Genomic DNA, 19,720 nt, shown 5'->3' on the forward strand with positions numbered 1-19,720 from the left:
ATCAAATCCCTTTATTTGCTGTCATCATTGAGAGTTAGAGGAACTCCGAGACGAAAGATGCAGAAAATGGTTATTAGGGCATGCCCTGGCATTAGCAGCAATAATTCACGGGCTCTAGCTGAAGAGACCAGAGCAGTTTGCCAGCACCATCACAAGGCGGGGTGGGGGTGATGCTACCCACATTGGGAAGTCAGGCACTTCTGAGTTCAACTGACAAAGTCCTTCTGCAAAAGAAAATCAAACTGCAGTGACATCTGGGGAAGAGGATTTAATGGAGGAGGCAGCATGGCTGTTATAGATATGATGCTGAACCGGGACTCAGAGTGTCTTCTCTAGTACTATCTCCAGCACCTCTAGTTTCTCCACCTGAAGAAACTCTTGCTATGTCTGCTCTGGGGCAGCCTGGCCACATTAGCACAAAGCAGAGGACATTAGCCACCAGGCAGAGCTTGTCTTCCTTCGTGGACCTCAACTAGGTCAATAGAAGTTCCCTCTGCTAGCCCCATGTGGTGCTGATGGCTGCTAGGTGACATGCCATGGGAGGAGGAGGGTTAGGAACTAACATCACTTTCTCTGCCGTGAATTGAAGCATCTCACAGCTTACATCCCATTGATTCTCAATGCAACTTAATGTCTGAAGGGTTTGTCACAGAATCATAGAATAGAATATGAACATAGTTTGTGTTGGAAGGGACCTTCAAAGGTCATCTGGTCCAGGCCCCTGCAATAAGCAGGGCCATCTAAGGCAGGATTTAGGTTACTTAAAAACAGAAGCCAGGTGCCTAAGTAACAGAAGTACTTTTAAAGATGACCTCCTGAGGTCCCCTCTGTCCTGAATTTTCCTACAACCCTGTGAAATGCAGTTTATTCACAGCTGTGCCACAGCTCTGACTGTGACTTTAGGCAAGTCCCTGCACCTCTCCAGCCCTCCCTCCCACCCTGCCTGCCTGCTCTGCCGAGACCCCCTGGCTCTGCTGCCCTGGGGCTGCTCCCCTCGGGTGGCTGGGGTTAAGGGGAGTTAAGGGGTTTCAGGGAGCCAGCCCACGGCTGGTGGCAATTACCCCCCCGTGTCCGGGCTCCCTTGTTACCCCTGTGAAAAACAGGGCAGCGCTTTGCTGTGGAAGAATTCTTCCAAGAGGATCCGAAGTCGGTAGCAAAGCAGCAACCGAAGGCTGCAGGGAGCCGTGAAAGGCGAAGCGGCGACGGGAGGGACATCTGCGAGGTGTCGGGACATCTGCGAGGTGTCGGAGCGTCCCCCGCTCCACCGGCTCCCCATCCTGCCGGAGTGCCCTCCGTGCACATTTAGGAAGGCAACATGAAGTCAAGCACCCCCCACCTCGCAGATGAGGAGCTTGATGAGGGAAGCGAGTGATAAGAGGGGAAAAGCGGGATGAAGGAGGGCTGGAAACCAAAGCAAACCACGGATTTCCCTGGGGAGGCAAGAGAGGGGGGTGAGGGGAGCGCACACGGTGGGTCGCGGCGAGTCTCCGGGGGGCAGGATTTCTCTTCCATCGCATGGAAGAGCGAGGTTAAAGAAGAAAGTGGGAGTGGGGTGGGAGGGAAGGGAAGGGGGGGTGGGGGGGATGAACAAAGGAGATTGGCAGCACAGCTGTTTTGGGAAGAAAAAAAAAAAAAAGCCAGCCTTCCTGTTTCTTTAAAGCCGCTCATCTGCGCGGCGGGCCGGCTGCCGGCGGTGGGAGGCAGGCTGCGGGGAGCCGCGGGCGGGCGGGCGGACGCACGCACGCACGGACGGACGGAGGGAGCCAGCCCGCCGGGGCTCCGCTGCCCGCCGCGGCCGAGCGGGCGCAGATGGGCGGCGGCGGCAGCGGGGCGGCGGCGGCAGCAGCAGCAGCGGCGACGGGAGCGGAGCGGCGGAGCGGCCGCTGCTGAGCGCACCCGCGCAGCGCCCCGCGCCATGCGGAGCGCGCCGCTGGCGGAGGGCGAGCCCTGGCCGCGCCTCTGCGCCGCCGAGCTCGGGGGGCTGCGGCGGCTGCGGCGCAAGCACGGCTGCAAAAGTTTCCGCGTGGAGCTGAAAGTGCTGAGCGGCAGGCGGCCGGGGCTCCGCGCTCCCCCCCCGCCGCCGCCCCCCGCCGCCCCGCCGCCCGCCTGGGAGCCGCGCAGCGCCGCGCTCGGCGCCGCCGCCAGCGCCTTCCCCGCCGCGCCGCCGCCCCCCGCCGCCCGCCCGCCGCCGCCCGCCGCCTCCCCGCGCCCGCGGCCGGGCGAGGCGTCCGGCGTCTCGCCGGAGATCAAAGCCCTGCAGCAGACGCGGCGGCTGTTGGCCAACGCCCGGGAGAGAACCCGCGTCCACACCATCAGCGCCGCCTTCGAGGCGCTGCGGAAGCAGGTACCTGCCGCCGCGGCAGCGCGTCCCCGCGGGCGGGCTGCGGGGGGGGGGGGCACGGCTTTGCGAAGTCCTTCCCACGCACACGCGCCCACGCACGCAGCCCGCACTGCTCTCTCTATCGGGGACGCCCGAGGGCTGCCGATGGGTGCGCGGGGCCCGGGGGGAGCGCCCGCGCTGCCGAGCGCCCGAGGCCGCGGCGGCTGACGGCGGGAGCCGGGAGGAACGCCTGACAGAAGGGGAAGTCGGTTCAAAATGCCTGGAAGTACCAACCCTACAACTATGCTAACACTCCAGATAAATAAATAAGGGCTTTTAATTTGCTTGCAGTTAGAAACTGTTGGAGTTTCACCCCGGAGAGTGAGAATGGTGCGGAGGGGGGGGAAAAAGAAACAAACCCGAGAAAAGGCTCCCGAGTGAAAACAGAGGGTGGAGAGAGGCGCTTGGCCAAGCTGCGAGCTGGGGTGATGCTCCTGTACCAAGAGCACGTGTACTTGCTAGCCTTCCTGCTGAGGTGGGCAGCCCCAAAGGGATCACCAGGAATTTGGGCGGCAACAGGCTCCCGTTTGTTTTCATGCAGGGTGCCTGACCCCTCAGGGTCCTTGGGGTTCCTGCAGCCACCTCTGAAACTTTCTGTGTGCCCCATGTCTGCCAGGGGTAGCCCAGTTAAGTTGTGCTCCCCTGCCAGCCAGCTTCCCATGATTTTTACTGTAGTGCGTGCTTGAAGTGTGTATGGTGTCGGGCTTTCTTGTTGAGAGGTCTTGAGAAACCTCATGTCCGTGAAGAATAATAGATGTGTTCTCACTGGTAGGGTGCAGCTTCTGAAAGGTAAATGAAGTCTTGGACAAAATCCCTCCATCACCTCCCCAACATGTGGAAGGTGAGGAGAGATCCAGAGAAGCCACAAGGTTCTTGTATCTTCCCCACGAGGATGGATCAGTGCCCTGGCCCCTATACTTGACCCTATACTTCTCCTTGTATGCGGGCACCCTGTAACCGCTCACCGATAGACGAAGACGTGCTGTCACGCTGTGCAAGCCCAGCTGTCCCGGCTTTTCTGCCTTTCCAGTAAATGCTGACAGGACAATCCCAGGTGTGTAGGAAGGAGGAGATGCGCAGGACTTGGAGGGCTATGGGAGCTGCAGACAAGTCTGACCGTGAGAGATGCTGAGCTTCGTCTCTTCCAGGATGGTCCCGCCAGCCTGGTGGGAGCGGCACGCTCTGCTTGCAGGGAGGCTCACACAGCCAGGATTTTGGCTACCATCTTTCAGACATTACTCATCCAAGCCATTCCCCAAGTGTGCTCACTTTAGGACTCCATCCTGTTTCCTGCTTAGAGGAGCTCTGCTTGTTCCCATCTCCTGCGTGATGCCTGCAGCCTTCCTCAATGACTGCTGTGCATTGGGTACCTGCACCCCAAGAGTTAATCCTCCTCTGTCATCCACTTCTGCAAACAGACTTCCAGCCCTGACCTCGGTAGAAAGCGCAGGCTGAGTCTGGGGCTGTGTGTCAGGAGAGAATCGCTGATGAGTGTCTAAACTAGAGCATGTTTAATCACCGCGTGGTGGTGGGATTTGACAGCTTCTGCTATAATCTTGGTAATCCAGTGTGTGCCGGATGCTGTCCCCTCGGTGCCGAGAGGCCACCCCTTGTAAATGCAAACTCCAGACTTGATATATTTTGTTTCTATAAGCTGCTTCCATATCTCAGTTGTTTGGCGACTGTGTGTAACGCGCTTGGAAGTGTCAGTCTAATTCTCCGTGGACAGACATCTACACCACCAAAACCGCAAGGGGAAGTAGCACTGATTTCCCAAATCACTGGCAATCTTGTTCTAGGCTGAGCCTCAAGCAGAAGTCAGGCAAGCAACAAATTAAAGCCGCACTCTTTTGGGAAATGGGCAACTCTTGAAAGCCTCAGATTCCTGGCCTTGGCCCTGTCTCCATAAATCATTTCAGCCCTGGACTCAGCTGGGAGCCCAAAGAGCCTGGAGAACAAGTTGCTGTCCTCCCTTCCCATGAAAGCTGGTCTCTAGGGTCGGCACGGGAACATACTGGCAGAGCTGTATTCGCTCTGCAGAGAGAAAGAAATCATTCTCCGGGAAATGTTTGCTGCGAGGTTTTCCTAGCAATTTGCTGAGGGGTGGGCTGGCTGTCCTGACCATCATTGGATGACATTTGGATTCATTTCTTGTTGGGCTGCCAGCGGCATGCTTGGTGCCGTACGTGACATCAGGTGACAGTCAGCTTCATTGCACATACTCGCGGCGCTGGCTTGTCACTCAAATCATTCACACCGGTGCCGGTGGAGAGGTTTTTGAGGAGCAGTTCGGATCAGAAGAGAGGACGTTGCTTTCCGTGACGTCTTGGTCAGCGGGGCCGGGAAGCAGGAGTACAGAGAGATGCGTTGGCAGAGGTAGACGCGGCAGGGAGGCCTTCGCTCGCCTTGGGTAAGTGCCGTCTTTCACATCCCCGAGCACGCAAAGGGCCTTCAGCCCCGTGCGGGAGCAATCCCTGTGTGCCGTCAGCCACAGAGCTGGGTTTACTTCTTGTTCCTCGGTTAGTCCTCTGTCCCCTCCTTGTCATCACGTATCAGGCTCTTAAGCAGCTGGGAGGCTTTTCCTGAGGCACTGAAACCGATACCTCCCCGCAGACGGGCGGGCGCAGAGTGCGGCAGAGTGCCGTGCTTGCACGCGGCCGGCGCCGGCCCCGCACTGCTTTGGGAAGGGGTCGGGCGCTGGATGCGGAGCTGCTGGAAGCGGGAGCCCTGCTCAGCCACTGGCACCCAGCACCCACGCAGGTGTCATTCCCTTCCCCACCCTGTTTGGGCACGTGGGGCTGGAGATAGCCATTCTCACTGGCATGCACGAGATGAAACCCCAATGCTTGCAGGATCGCGTCCACCACAGCCACGCCATAGGGAGCCCGTCCGTGCCCGGGGAGGAGGAGGAAGGGGAAGCCATGCCTCTCTGCAGGACACCCTCCCCATCTCAGCAGCCCACCCGAGGGCAAGCAACTGGCACGCAGCATGCCGGGCAGATGGGCTGACAGCGACGTCCCTGCGCTCCGCAGCTGTGTACATATGGCACACGTGTTTCGGCTTGTGTCGGCTAGCTCTCCAGATGGCAGGAAGGGGTGGGTTGTTTTTTTCCCTGGTTCTTGGTGGAGAAAGAGCCGACCACAGTCGTTTCACACAAGGAGAGACTAATCCAGCCGTGTCCCCGAGCACTTAGCTGTCGCTGGCTTGCCTCTGAAGCCAGGGCCCCCTCAGACGTGGGAGGTAGACAGCTGCCGGCTCTGGGAAGCTGCCTGCTGTTGGGAGAGACGCGTCATTGCCGTTGTGCTTGCCTCATGGTGTCACGGCCACCAGGAATGAGGATCTCTTTCCCTCTGTATCAAACTGATGCCTTCACCATAGGGCCATAACACTGAAGTGGGACTGAAGAGCAGATGCTCCTGAGATACAGCTCCTTCCCCCTGGTCTTGGCACTTGTGATCTTCAGCTACTCAGTCTGGAAGAGATTTTCCCCACCTCAGTTCCCCAAGCATCGTTTGTCCAGGTGATCCTCACACTGACGGCGTACTGAGTCTAACAGTGGAGTTCCCCATGGGAAACACTCACCTGCACTTTGAGATGGTGGGGATACTTCTGCTATACTTCGCTCTCCCTCTGCTGCTGCCTTTCAGGGTGTCCCTCCTGTTCCCATGGCTGGGCAGCTCCTACCCAGAGCACTGGTCTCCTGCCCTCGGATGCCCTGGCAGATGCTGGTCAGTGGGTTCTTGCGCTGTCCCAGCTGCTCCAGGAGGCTGAGACTATTCTGGGGATGTATCATTATGTGCTCACCCTCTTTGTGTGTCATCCCGTAAGTGACATGATGGGTTGCCACTTCCATCCTTTTTCTCTGCCTCTTCCTACCGTTGTGGGTGGTCAGTGAACGCAAACAACTGTGATGCAGGCAGAGACGCAGCACTGAGTTCGCAAGAACCCAAGGTCATCTCCTCCTCCATCTGAAGTGCCCTTGTGCTAGTGGATGTTCTAGTTCATGAAGCAGTGCAACCGTTTGGAGGAGAGAAGATGCAACACCACCACTGCACATCTTCAGAGCAACTGCTCTCCAGGCCAGGCCACGCTTGCCAGCATCGCTGGCACTTTTTTTTGTCTGCGGATTCCTTTTGGCAGCAAAAGTCTTTTACTCCAGTACATCCCAAGTGTGACACTGAACCACCTTAATGTTTATTACAGCATGGACTTAGCCACCAAGTTTGCTGCTGGAGGCCTTGGCCAGGAGGGGATAGTGCTCTCCACCGTTAGGCTGCAGTGGGCACCCAGGCAAACCAGCTCCCACCAGTATATTGCACTCGCAGGAGTTGTGATCGAGCTTCTCAGCTGTGCTGACAGACCCTAAGGTGGCAGCAAACTCTCCCTCCATGGACGGAGACAACCACAGCAGCCTTCCTGATCTGGAGCCTGCCTAGGCTTGCACATCTGGTTTCTCTCTGGAGCACTGCTGTCCAGCTCCTCCTCAAGAAAGCGCCACAGCGAGCTCGAGTCTGCGCCGGGAGCAAATGTGTCCACAGACATTTATTTTTCCCTTGAAGTCTATTGGCGTTTTTCTAAATCTTTTCACCACTGCATTACCAGGGCGGTCTCTGCCTTAGCAGCTGACAGCCTCGCTCTCCACACTCGTGTGGGTTCTGGAGATATTTTAGGGTTTTATAGGACTTTTTAGCTGCTGGAGTGGAGGTTTTTTCCCCCCGCTAGCATCCTTTCACTTTTTTCTGCCGGCATGCACGTGGCTACTGTGGCTTGTTGTTAAATCAGTGCAGAAAAGACCCTGCTCGCTCCCATTGGGAGCGTGGTGGGACGTCCGGGGCGGCAGCCTCAAGGCCATGGGAGGAGGTTGCGTTGCTGCGGGGTGGCATGGGGGCAAGCTGTCTGCAGGGGTTTGAAGGGACAAGCCAGGCACGACCTGCGGCTCGAGCAGCGCCTTAGCCACAAGCTGGTGGAGGCAGAGACTATTCTGGGGATGCGTCATTACGTGCTCGCCCTCTCTGCGTGTCATCCCAAAGGCGGCTGTGGTTTGTCACCTCTGCAGGCGGGACACCGTATGTGACCAGTGTCGCTGGCGTGTCCTTACTGCGTGGTGGGGAGGCTGAGAGCTTTCCTCCATCACCTGCTGACATCTCGCAGCCCTATTCCCAGTGATTCATCCCCCCATGATCCCACCAGCAGGAAAACCTAAGATGCCTTAAAACCCAGCTCCTGAAGACAAACCGCCCGTTGAGCTCCCTGGGGGTGACAGCCGGGCAGGAGGGACTGGCCCCGCTCCACGGTGACAGTTGGAGAGATGCTGCTGGGCGTCATGTTGTCATCGAACAGCCCAGCGTTAACCGGAACATCTCGGTGGTTTCAGCCAGTCCGGAGTGACGCTTACGGTTATTTAGAGCCCGGTTGAGGCAGAGCTGGGCAGCACTGTGGTTTAACAGCTAAAGAAGATGACAAAATACTGGCCTGAAGCAACGCAAGGGGAGAGAAAATAAGGGAGAAACCAGACAAAAGGACAAAAATCCTGAAAACAATGACTGTGTCACCAAGAACAGGGCTTGTTTGCTCCCTTGGCTGCTGTCTAACTGATTTTATCCTCTGCTACAACTCCCGCTCCTGTCGGGAGGTATTTGCTCTGCCTGCTGCAGCCACCCCGAGTTAACCTTTGTGTTTTCTTATGGCTCCTGCTGAAATCAGAGGAAAGAGTCAGCCCCCGGGCTCTTTGTTCCCAACCTGCTTCTCTTTCGGTGCATGCCATGTGTGTTCACAAAGTGATCTATCCCACCCCGGTCCCAGTCTGCACCGTCCCCCGTGCCGAGCAGGGATGCGGGGATGCGAGCAGAGCCACGCAGGTGTTGCGGGAGGGTTGTGCTCCTTGCAGCCGGCCGCGGGCTCGGGGCAGCTCCCGGGTCTAAGCAGCGATAGCCAGGGAGTGGAAAACACTGTGGTGTCCAGCAGTGGACGGTGACTAAAGAATCACCAAGGCCAAGCTGGGGCTGGTGTAATGCCATTAGCTCCAGTGGAGCTTGTTCTCCTGTTCCCCAGGTGAATTGGACCCACTGGACCTCAGGGATGGAGATCACCACTACTAAAATGTCACCCAAAAAAGTGTTTCCCCACTGTAGTGCTTTGAGGGTAGCCCCTTCTAGAGGAGATTTTCTGTGCCCGACAGCCCTGGGATTTCTCCTGTGATACCCCAGTAGCCCCTCTGTGTAGCAGTTATTTTGGGAGGTGGGTCAAAGAGCCTGCAGTAAGGCAAGAACAGCCCAACAATGTGATACTCTTCGTGCATGATACTGAGAGTATGTGTTGCATGCCCTGGGGATGCGCAGGAGGCTTTGAGGGTGCAAAACGTCCGGGGATAGTGCAGGAGGACTGTCCAAAATGGAGCAGAGCCAGGCCTGGGGCAGCATTAACCAGACTGCCGCTTGGAAGAGATCCCCAGGGTGAACTCACCCAGCACCACACCTAGGTTTTGTTGTTTGGAGGAAGCCAATTCATTCACTCCAAGGAGTGAACTCATGTTTCTGCAATGTGAGCAATGGGGGAGCCAGGAGCTGGGAGGGAACCGGGAGCTGGGTTATTTAACAGCGTGGACCCACCCAAGAGGCGAAGGCGCCTCGGTCGGGACTAGCGCTCCCGCCTGAGTGATGCTGCTTTTGTTCTTGTTGGCATCTTTAAGCTAGGTTTGGTCCCTGGCCGGATGCTTCGCTGCCTGTGGCGAGGCAGGGATGAGGTTTTCTTTCAAGCTGCTGTGCTTGCTTTGCTAGCACGGGGCTGCCCGTTCCCCACTGCTGCAGTCTGGTGGCAGAGAAACAAAAGCCTCCCACACCCACGGTATGAAATAGCTGCCCATCGCTGACCGGAACAGAGCTCTGCGGAGCGTCTGGCACCGTGATGCCCACAGGTGGTCAAGGGAAGGGGTTCTGCCCCTCTGCCCCGCTCTGGGGAGACCCCCCTGCAGTGCTGCGTCCAGCTCTGAAGCCCTCAGCACAGGAGAGACATCGACCTGCTGGAGCAGGGCTGGAGGAGGCCCCAGCAATGCTCCGAGGGCTGGAACAGCTCTGCTGGGAGGACAGGCTGGGAGAGCTGGGGGGGCTCAGCCTGGAGCAGAGAAGGCTCCGGGGAGACCTTACTGCAGCTGCCAGGGCTTAAAGGGGGCCTGTAAGAAAGATGGGGACAGACTTTTCAGCAGGGCCTGTGGTGATAGGACAGGAGTAGCGGTTTTAAACGAAAAGGGGGTGGATTTAGACTGGAGAGAAGGAAGAAATGTTTCCCAGTGAGGGTGGTGAAACCCTGTCCCAGGTTGCCCAGAGAGGTGGTGGATGCCCCATCCCTGGAAACATCCCAGGTCAGGCTGGACGGGGCTCTGAGCAACCTGATCTAGTTGAAGATGTCCCTGCTCACTGCAGGGGGGGTGGACTAGATGGCCTTGAAAGGTCCCTTCCAACCCAAACTATTCTATGATCCTATGGAGCCCTTTTCCAAAAGCACTCCCCGAGAACCGTGCCATTTATTCACAAAGCAGGATCTGGCCTTGCTGGGTTCAAACCTGTGCCGTGCTGCCCCAGAGGTCCGGTTCAGTGTAGTGAGCACCGGTGGCATGGAGGAGCCATTGGTAGCAGCTGGCTGCTGCTGTGCCGTGGGCAGGAGGACAGGTATTTAGAGACCAGAGCCATGCAGCAGGCTCTGCTGCAAGCAGCAAATCTGCCTGTCTGGTAGCTGCAAGTTGCTCTCTTGGCTCCTCTGTTCAGGCACTCCACGGAAGTTGTCCGCTTCTGTGGTGCCGTTACTGCAATCGCCAGATCCACCCGCTGATAACCAACTGCACTGAAGGGCCTGGCAGGACTGTGAAAGGGCGTCCCAGCAGTGCTTGCAGGCTTTTCCATCATACAGCTGTATACACCATCATCATCCCACTTGGGACGTTTGGAGGACTTGGGGCATGTAGCTGTCAAGAGCAAGGTAGGGAAGTCCCTTGCTGCTGAATCTGAACACACCATGTAGCCCATCAAACAACAGGTCCCCCAAGAAGTAGGAGGACCCATATGTGTTCACCTCTGCCCTGGAACTGGGTGGAAAGAAAAAGGCTGGCTTCAAACCCTTCCCAAACACGCTCCACAGCGTAACACATCTTGAAAACAGGCAATAGTCTTCTGGACAAGGCCTTCAGCTTGTTAAGGCTGTTACTCATAGAATCACAGAATGATTTGGGTTGGAAGGGACCATTAAAGATCATCTGGTCCAACCCCCCACTACGGGCAGGGGCATCTTTCACTAGATCAGGTTGCCCCATCCAACCTGACCTTGAATGCTTCCAGTGATGGGGCACCCATAACTTCTCTCCTCCTCCTCTTCTTCCCAGTAGCTCTGCAGACACCAGCCCCGGGGATACTTCGGGATGGTCAGGGAGAGAGGTTTCCCCTGTGCTCAGGCCCGACAAGCAAGGAGCACCAGCAGTCCTGCTGCCCCAACCCGCCGCCTTTCCCCCAAGATGCCTTGACGCCGGGAAACGTCTGACTCGCCCCGGGGTGGAAGGGGGTATCTGAAGGCCAGCGCTATTAAGCAGTGGACATTTATATGAACATAAATATAACATTTATATTATTTTTGGCAGGAGGCACAGCGCAAACAATGAGACAGTGCAGTTGCGCTGTGTGCTCGGACGCAGGGCAGAAGCAGCCAAATGCTTTTCCGGGGAGGGCCCTGGTGTGTTTTAACTCCCAGCATAAAAACAAACCAGTTGAATTAGCAGGCAGGTAAATTCAGCAGCTTATTACGGCACGTTGTGGAGGAACTAGCTGGCAGGAGGGCTTAGCTTATGCTGCATCACAAACACGGATGTTTCTCTGGCACCTCGTGTACCCAGGGGTGGCAGTGGGGGCCCAATTCTGCCCTGTGTGACCTTCATGCGGAGGGGATCTGTGCAAGTCTGTGCTGCCAAGTCCCATTTCTAGCACGGTAAGAGAGAGATCTGGAGGCCCAATGCCCTTCTGTCTTCCAGCGTTTTCATGCAGTGTAAAAGCAGAGTGGACTCGTCTTTACAGGTGTTATCTGTACAGGTATTTATAGAAATTGTATCCTATGGGTAAGGACAGAGCTACCCGGCCAGAAGCTCAATGGTGTGAACTGGCTTAATGTTCCTAAAGTCCATGGGATGCTCGTGGTTGTTCCCCACAGACCTATCATGGTGAACACACCCTGCACCCTCATACGGCAAGGGTGGTTATTGTACCCTCTCACCCATCTTTTTCTCTAGTTGTTCCCCGACCACATCCCGCAGACTCCCTTCCTGTGCCCTGGGTGAGAATCAACTCCAAGACCATGTCTTTGGTGGATGACAGTGACCCTCCGGGGAGCAGCAGCGGAGCCCGGCCTTCCTCCAGAGAGCTGGCTGTGGGCCGAGCACTGCTCCGGCCCACGGACTTCAAAGGGAGCATCTTCGGTCTTCCAAGGGCGCTGCCTCTGAATTGTAGACGTCAAGGATGGAAAAGACCTGTTAGGTCACATCCCGTCCTGTCTTCCTGCCAAAGAAGGGCTCTTCTGCACAGGAATATGGCTCAAGAGCATTCATCTTGCGTTGCTTCAGCTCCTGCCAGCCTGGGGATCACTGATAAGATCCATGAGACTGTGCAGAGCCTTTCGCAGACACAACCAGCAAATATCTTCTGGCTGAAGCTCTGGTTCCCGCTGGTCCCAGCCCACTGCCGTGCTGATCTCCCAAAGCTGAGGGTGGTGCCAGTATCCTTTCCTTTCTAGCAGACAGCTGCATTCCTTTGGATCGGTGTGAAATTTCAGTTGCAGTTCCTTCCTAATTCCTTTTAATCATTGCAAATATTGCAGGCAAGATGGTGAGCTGCGCTGCCGCTTGGCAGAAATCAGTGAGGTCAGATAAGGGAAATATTTTCATTAGCTGCACGGGAACTTGAGCTCTCCCCTGGTTCCCTCTGGCTCTGAACGGACCTGCTCAACTCCCGTCTTCGCAGCTCTCCCACAAAACACTGACGTCTTGTTTGGCTCTGGCGTGATGAGCAAAGAAGGTGACAGAGGAAAGAGCTTGGTGCTCACCATGATGGATGCTTGCTCGCATTACCTCCTGCCGAAAACCTGTGTAGCGCAGACCCCATGGGGGCTGGGAGGGTTACATCTGTGTGGCCACACTGGCACCGGGCATTTTTCCCATTTCTAAGATGCTCGCTCTGTTTTGGGTTGGATTTTGAAGATTTCTTGGTACCCAGGTGTGCCATTGACACCCTTCACTCCAGCATGTGCAAATCTGTTCCCTCTTCCCTGCTGGCTTTATGTTAAGGAAGGATAAAACCAAAGTTCACTTTCTTCTCCCTCCCCTGCCCCACTGCTTGGGGAAGCTTTGGATCTGGATCTGAACTAAGTGGCTCATTCCTCTCTCAATTTCCCATGTTTAATTCAAAAGGAAACATTAAAATGGCAGGAGCTGAGCCAAGACGGGGAGGGTTCCTACAAAATAGTTATTCTAACACTGTTACCATGGCAAAAACTCTTATCTCCTAAATGCTGGTGCCCCGCACCCATCACAGTGGTATCTGAGCTGCTCAAGGTGAACGTCTTCCCGTGGATGTACGGGGCAGCTCCGGTTTGGACTTTGCCGCAGCATGTGGGAAAAGTGTTGTGTAATCCCAGTCGAGGGGTTTGTCAACTGTGTTAGCACTGAGATCTTTCTTGGAATTTGTAGCAAACATGTCCTACAAAACAGTTTGGTTTTTATTTTGTTTCTTTTTTATAAAAACAAAACACAAAAGAAAGAGAGCAAAACAGATGAGGAAAAAAGACATTAGCCTGCCTTCTTGTGTTGTAACTGGACAGCGTCTGTGCATCAGCCTCAAGGATTTTGTGGTCTATTTTCCTTCCACTCGATTTAACTTCCTTCTTGCTCTAATTCTGAAATTATTCCCACATTTCACTGAATCCTTCCATTTTAGTTTCCATCTTGCTTTGGTCTTTCACGCTGCTGTTTGATCTGGGATTCTCCACTGTTCTTGTTACACCAGCATCGAAAGAGACTTGGGTGTTTCTGCTCTCAAAGCTCTTGCTTTCAAAATAACTCTCAGCTTATTGCATCTGGGGGCCAGGTATTATGGTCTGAGGGCAAGCGCAGCTGGGGGGTGCATAATCCTGGCAAAGAAGCGAAGGCAAGGATTTAGAGAGAGATTTTGACGGGCAAAAAGAGGCCCTTTATGCCACCACACTCCAGCCATTTCCAGCTACCCCTCTGATTCACCCTGGAGCGATGGAGGCAATGCTTAGCCTTGCCTTTTCCTTGACTGCCAGCTTTGCAAAGAGGGTTGTACAGGGTGTATCTCAAATCCCGTGGGACACATAGTGCTGTTTCCAGCAGGAGGGCTGTGGAAGTGGCTCTGTCCCTTTTGGGTTGGTATTACCAGTGGAGAAGTTTCTGCTCCTGAGGTGGCTGCAGCAGTGACACTGGGTATTCCCAGAGAATAAATAGATTCCCTGCGATGTCCCTGCTCATTGCAGGGGGAGGGGGTGGATTAGATGACCTTTAAAGGTCCCTTCCAACCCAAACTATTCTATGATCCTTTGCTTCCTCAGGGGTATCGGTAGCAGATGGTGTATATAAAAAAAGGCCCTTTGAAGCTTATTGGCTTGCTTCTGGAGAGGTTGGATACTGCTGGGCACCTCAGCTGTATCATACAAGCCAAATAGCACATCGGGTCAACAGCATTAAAATCCACATGCTCATTGGTAAGGGTGATCCAACTGGTTGTAGTTGGTTTGGATTTCCGTAAGTATTATGGCAGAGCTCCTCCCTAGGAGTGTTTGAAGAAACTGAGCAGTTTGGGCAGGAGTGTGGATTAGTGATGGGTGGACAGGCAGGGGACGGTGGGTAGGGAAAAAGGGCCAGTTCCTGTGGGGAGGAATGTCACGAGTGGACAAACCAGCGTCTGACTCTGAGCTTAGCTCTGCTTCGAGCAGGGAGTTGGGTTGGAGACCTCAAAGGTCCCACCACCTGAAGTTGTGGCTTTGTGAGCTGTGCTGCTGAGTGTGTTTATAAATGACCTGGAAAGGTGGGTGAGCAGTGCGACAGGAGCTTTGCTGGCAATACTCCAGCAAAAGATACGGACATTTGCTAAAGGTAGCAAAGATAAGAAGAATTACAGCAGCACCTTATGACTTTGAGTGACTAGGCAATAATGTGGCAGATTAAATAAGTACAGTGTGAAGGGAAGTGATGCGTATGGGAAAAACCATACCAGATTCCACAGATGAAATGATAGACCCTGAGCTGACCGTTACCTCTGAGAAGAGAGACCTCAGGGTTTCTGTAGATGGTTCAATGGAAGTCTCGGGTCAGTGACTGGAGGTGGTCACAAATCAGTTCAGGAGTTATGAGAAAAGGAATATTAAACAAAACAGAGAACATAAGCATCTCTTAGATGAATATACAGAGCACCCACAACATGAATACCAGGTGTTGTTCTGATCCTGTCAGCTCCAAAAGGACTAGGAAGGGTTCAGGGAAGAGCAGCAAGGGTCATCAAAGGTATGGGATGGCTTCCACACAACTCTCTGCTAAGGAGGTTTGATCTTTTTCTTCCGGGAAAGAGGCTGAAGAGATGATGCAGGACTAAAAATGTGTGTCAGAGAGGAGACGAATAAAACGCTGTTGTCCTCTCTTTTAGCACAGGAACTGGGGGACCTCAAGTGAAGAAAGTAGGGGCCAAGTTCAGAACAAGCGAAAGAAGGGCAGTGTTATATAGACTGGGGAGAAAACTTTGCAAAAGGATGTTGTGGGTGCTCAAAATTGACAGAGGTTCAGCTTACTAGACAAAATTCACAGTCAAAGAAGATCTTATCATGGGTTGCTAAATACAGGGAAGGCACATCTGGCTGAGGTCATGGAGCTGATGCTCGTTGAAGCCTGGCAGGATACTTGGGGAAATCCTATATACGCCTGAGCTGTTCTGCTCCTCCCTTAGCATCTGCGTATGGCCACCGTGGGGTTTGTGGAGGTGGTGAACTCATCTTACCTTCTGTAAAGTCAGGGACATCACTCCAGGGATGAGCCTGGCTTTGTGTCTCTGTGGAGAAAAGAGAAGCTGAGGCATGAGCGTGGCAAGAAGCATTAAAAAATCCCCAACCCTGAGGAGAGTGTGACACCCTAGAGGGATGAGGAGGATGGAGGCTGGTATGGAGGCAGATGGTAGAGGGACATTGAGGCATTCCAGGGATTGATGTAGTATGAAAACTTAGATTGACAGGCAGTCAGACAACCTGAGTGTCTAGGATGGATTTCAGATAAATAAGCCCAGCTCCAGTTTCCCGTAGGCGATAGACTCTTGTGCATTAAAGGCTGAATGACCTTTACCAATTTTGCAAACCAGCAAACAGGGGCCCTAAGCCTATTGAATTTGTAAGAATATTTCTCTTCAAGCTGGACATGTCGAAGTTGTGTGCCTAAAATTGAGCGTATATGTAGTGTTTTGCTGGATCGCGATCGAAAAACACTTCAAACCTTCTGCAGCAGGAAACGTATGCTGTTCACTTAGACACATACTGGTTAGTTTGAATTGTTTGAATGTTTCACATTACACTAGAAGTCTTCAAGGGTAAAGAAATAAATTGCGTAAGGGGTGGCCAGGTCCCTGAACCAGGCTCTGGTTTGGTCTCTTCTGGGAGGTGTGGTACCGCGATGGGGTGTTTCAGCAGGTAGGAATTACTGCCTCCGGGCCCTGCTCCTACAACAGCATCGTGTTTTCGCATGGGCTGGAAGTCATGATCGATGCCGTTTGAGGGCAAAAACACCAGGTTGTGATATATTTGCTCATACCCTCCTTATTGCCTTATTCTGCAAGACCTGTGATAGCATTGGAACCACTTGCGGGGGTGTAGTTGCTCAAGACGAGGAACTGGGTGGCATGGGGGTTGCAGGTTTCCGAGAAGAACAGGGCCCCCGAGGGGTGAACTGAACGGCAGGCAGACGTCCCAGGCCGTATCCTGCCCTCGCGTTTTAAGCAGAACTGCCCCGCTGAAATCAAGAGGCTTCATGCTACTTTCATCCCCATGGAGATCAGTGGGGGAGTTCTTCTTAAAAACCTGTTGGGACCATATGGCCTTTTATCGTTAGGGTTCCTATTTCTATTAAAAACTGCTAAGAAAATAACCTACAGTTGTTTTGTCATGCTTCAAGCAAGATATTTTGTTTATCTGGCCTAATTTTTAATTTTTTTTTTTTTTCCCTGTTACCCTTTCTAGGTTCCCTGCTATTCTTATGGTCAAAAGTTGTCCAAACTGGCCATCTTGAGAATAGCCTGTAACTATATCCTTTCCCTGGCCAGACTAGCAGACCTGGATTACAGCGCTGACCACAGTAACATGAGCTTCTCTGAATGCGTGGAGCAGTGCACTAGGACCTTACAAGCAGAAGGAAGATCTAAAAAAAGGAAGGTATGTTACAGCCTCCCCCCCCACCCCCCAAATAACGGTAAAAGTTACAAAAGGGGAAGAAAAAGGAAAAAAAAGAAAAAATCCAAAGCAGTTTCCTTCCTTTCTCAACCTCTTAAAAGTTCCCTGATTTTTTTTATCCCTTGCCTTTCTCTCTCGCTTTTTCTCCTCCATCCGTCTGATCTTGTAATAACCACATTCCTCTCTAATCAAAAGCTTTTCTCTCCTCCCCGTACTCCGCGCCGAGCTCTTCCTCTCGTTAGTCGCCCATCGTGTGTTTTAACACAAGCATGATCCTATTAGAGTCATCTTGGGGCTGTTATTTGTTAAACCAAACCAACCTCGAGTTGCCTTTTGGAGCCCATAAAACACAGTCGCCCGCCTGTGTTTTCTGTTTTGTTTAATCTAACACTTATCTCCGAGAAAAATCACCCGACAACAAAAAAAAAGTAGCTAATGGAGACATTGTATGTATAAACACATTAGGAAGATGTATGACCTGAAGGACGTGTGGGTATCTTGAGGAAACAACGTTAAATCTAATTACGCCTTGCATTCCTTTAAGTTACTTAACACTGAACCAATTAGGTGAAATCATCGTCAAGCGGCGAGAGGAGGAAGCAGAGCGTTCTGCCAGTTTTCCTCTCGGAGAGTGACATGGGTGAATTAAAGGAGTGATTGATGTCTTTGTTCGGGCTTTTATGACAAAAAGAGTTTTGTAAACTTGAATTGAACTTCCCCCTGCTTTCTGGGCTCGCTTGTCAGGCGGGATAATAAATCAGCGGGATTTTAATGGATGAATGGGCAGCTAAGCCGGGGAGCGGGCTCCTTCCCCAGTGTTGTTAAGATCTGCCTCTGATTCGGGCAGGTTTCCTTGGTTTTCCTCCTTTTAGCCCGACAAATCACCCTGCAGAAATTCAGTTTATAAATAAACACAATAGCACACTCCCTGTCGCTTCCTCTCGCTGTCACGGGCAGTATTTATGCCCCCGGACCAGCAGTGTCAGGCAGAGCCGCGGCGGTGCCCACCCGCGGCCGACAGCCCCCGTAGAAACCGGGAGGTGCAGGAGGGGCTCATGGGCATGGGACAAAATTGGGGGTTCGTTGTGGGGTCTGTAGTGCGGCAGGCGGTGGTGTCCCAGGGACACCGATGTGATGCCACCAACCCTAGGGTGAGGTGAGAGTTGGGTCTTGGGTCCCCTCCCCAAGTCAAGATGGGGGAGCAGAAGGAGATGAGCATCCTTCTGGGGGCTTCAGCAGATTGCTTCTTGGGTCTTGTGTCCCCTCCCCAAGTCGAGATCAAGGAGAAGGAAGAGGATGACCATCCTTTTGGTGTTCAGGCTTTGGGTGCCCGATGGGCTGAGACCCATTGTCGTGGCTCATGAAAACCAACGCAAGCTTAAAGACAGAAAACACGGAGCCAGATTTCAAATGGCTCCAAATCCCAGGGTGTTCACATCTGAAGGTTAGGGCTGGGCCCACCCGTAGTTAAAAAAATAAAGAATTAAAAGCCTTCCATTTATGGCATTTGTTCTCTAAAGTTCGCTCTGGAGCGGATGCACAGAGAAAAGCCCAGAGCCCATCGAGAGTGCGTGAACAATGAAACTCTCGCGGGGCATCGGCACATCCCGCCTCCCAACAGGCCAACACCGATCTGCAGAAACAGCATCACTGGGAGAAAATCTGCCTTTTCTCTATATTTTCAAAGGACACCCACTCTCACGCTTCTCCAAAGGCCCCTCCGCCCCCCAAAAAAAAAGAAAGCCAGGCTTTGTACCCAAGGCAGGGTCCCAGTCCCTGCTCTGCCTTGTTTTTCTTTCTGGGAATTGTCTTGCAAATGCATTTCTGCAAGTTTAGGGCAGCCCAAGAGCCGTGGATCCCCCTGGCTGGCAGGTATCATTTTATTTCAAGCAATATTTGCTCAGGTGATCACAAGAGCACGTTCAGCTGATAATGACGCCAAAACTAATAGGTACCGCTGAGTAACCCCAGTAATTCCCAGTAGATAGAAGTGGGGATGCGAAGCCAGGGTTGGGAGGACTCATCTTGGTATCTCCCTTTCTCCTCGAGCCCAGCAAATCGATGCCATCGTGAGCACGAGGGAGGGAAATGCCGTCGTCAGAGGGAAATTGTAGATCCGGGGTTGCTGTGCAGGGAAGAGCGGAGCTCTGGATGTCAGGTGGTGAAGGATGTCTCTCCTGGGGGGTCTCGCGCGGGCGGCTGGATAAGGACACAATGGCTTGGCCCAAAATCACCGCACCCTCATTAATTTTGAAATCGGCACGTTTTTCTAAGCTGTGTGTGTTTTTAATCAGGTCTCCGAAACCACTGCTCGCTGAGCAGTTCCTCTGAATTATTGACTTTGGGGTGGTTGTTATATTTTTGTTGTTGTTGTTTTTGGGTTTCCTTTTTTGTTCTCTCTTTAAAAAAAAAAAAAAAATCACAGCAAGCCTGAACACAGACCTCCACTCCTCGAGCTGTACCGTTGGGTCCACAGCACCCTTATCTCCTGTCATCTCCATTTTAGTGTGTCTCTGCCTCTATCGCTTGCTCTCTCAGCTCTCTGCTTGCAATGTGCTATGGCACCGTGAGCTTTTCACACAAAAAAAGTAGCCGGTTGGAGTTTGTTTTGGCAGGCGGAGGCTCCAGATGTTGCATTTGCTGGATTGTGCGTCGCCTTTTGCTTTGTTTTTGAGGGTGAATTATCTGCTGTCCCTAACGTTAGGTTGTTGCTCAGACTTCGCTGTTGCAATAGGAAATTTAGCAGGGTGGGTTTTTTCCCCTTTTCCAATCCATTGAGTTAATTAGAAAAGTTGGCTTTAGCCTTTCAAACTTGACTAGGAAAAAAAAAATCCCCTTTCCAGTCCTGACTGCAGTTATACGGTGATTTTA

At 53.3% G+C, this 19,720-nt stretch overlaps 1 protein-coding gene across 1 annotated transcript; it reads left to right on the forward strand.

Annotated features, from left to right (window-relative positions):
• Positions 1 to 1,182: 1,182 nt before the first annotated feature.
• ATOH8 (atonal bHLH transcription factor 8) lies at positions 1,183 to 17,122 on the forward strand (the record flags this gene model as incomplete). Its single annotated transcript, XM_081998925.1, has 2 exons — positions 1,183 to 2,344; positions 16,640 to 17,122. Exons 1-2 carry the CDS (start codon positions 1,391 to 1,393, stop codon positions 17,120 to 17,122), a joined length of 1,437 nt encoding a protein of 478 aa, XP_081855051.1. The 5' UTR covers positions 1,183 to 1,390.
• Between the last annotated feature and the right edge of the window lie 2,598 nt (positions 17,123 to 19,720).

Source organism: Phaethon aethereus, assembly GCF_964289735.1.
Source record: "Phaethon aethereus genome assembly, chromosome: 4".
Lineage (NCBI taxonomy): Eukaryota > Metazoa > Chordata > Aves > Phaethontiformes > Phaethontidae > Phaethon > Phaethon aethereus.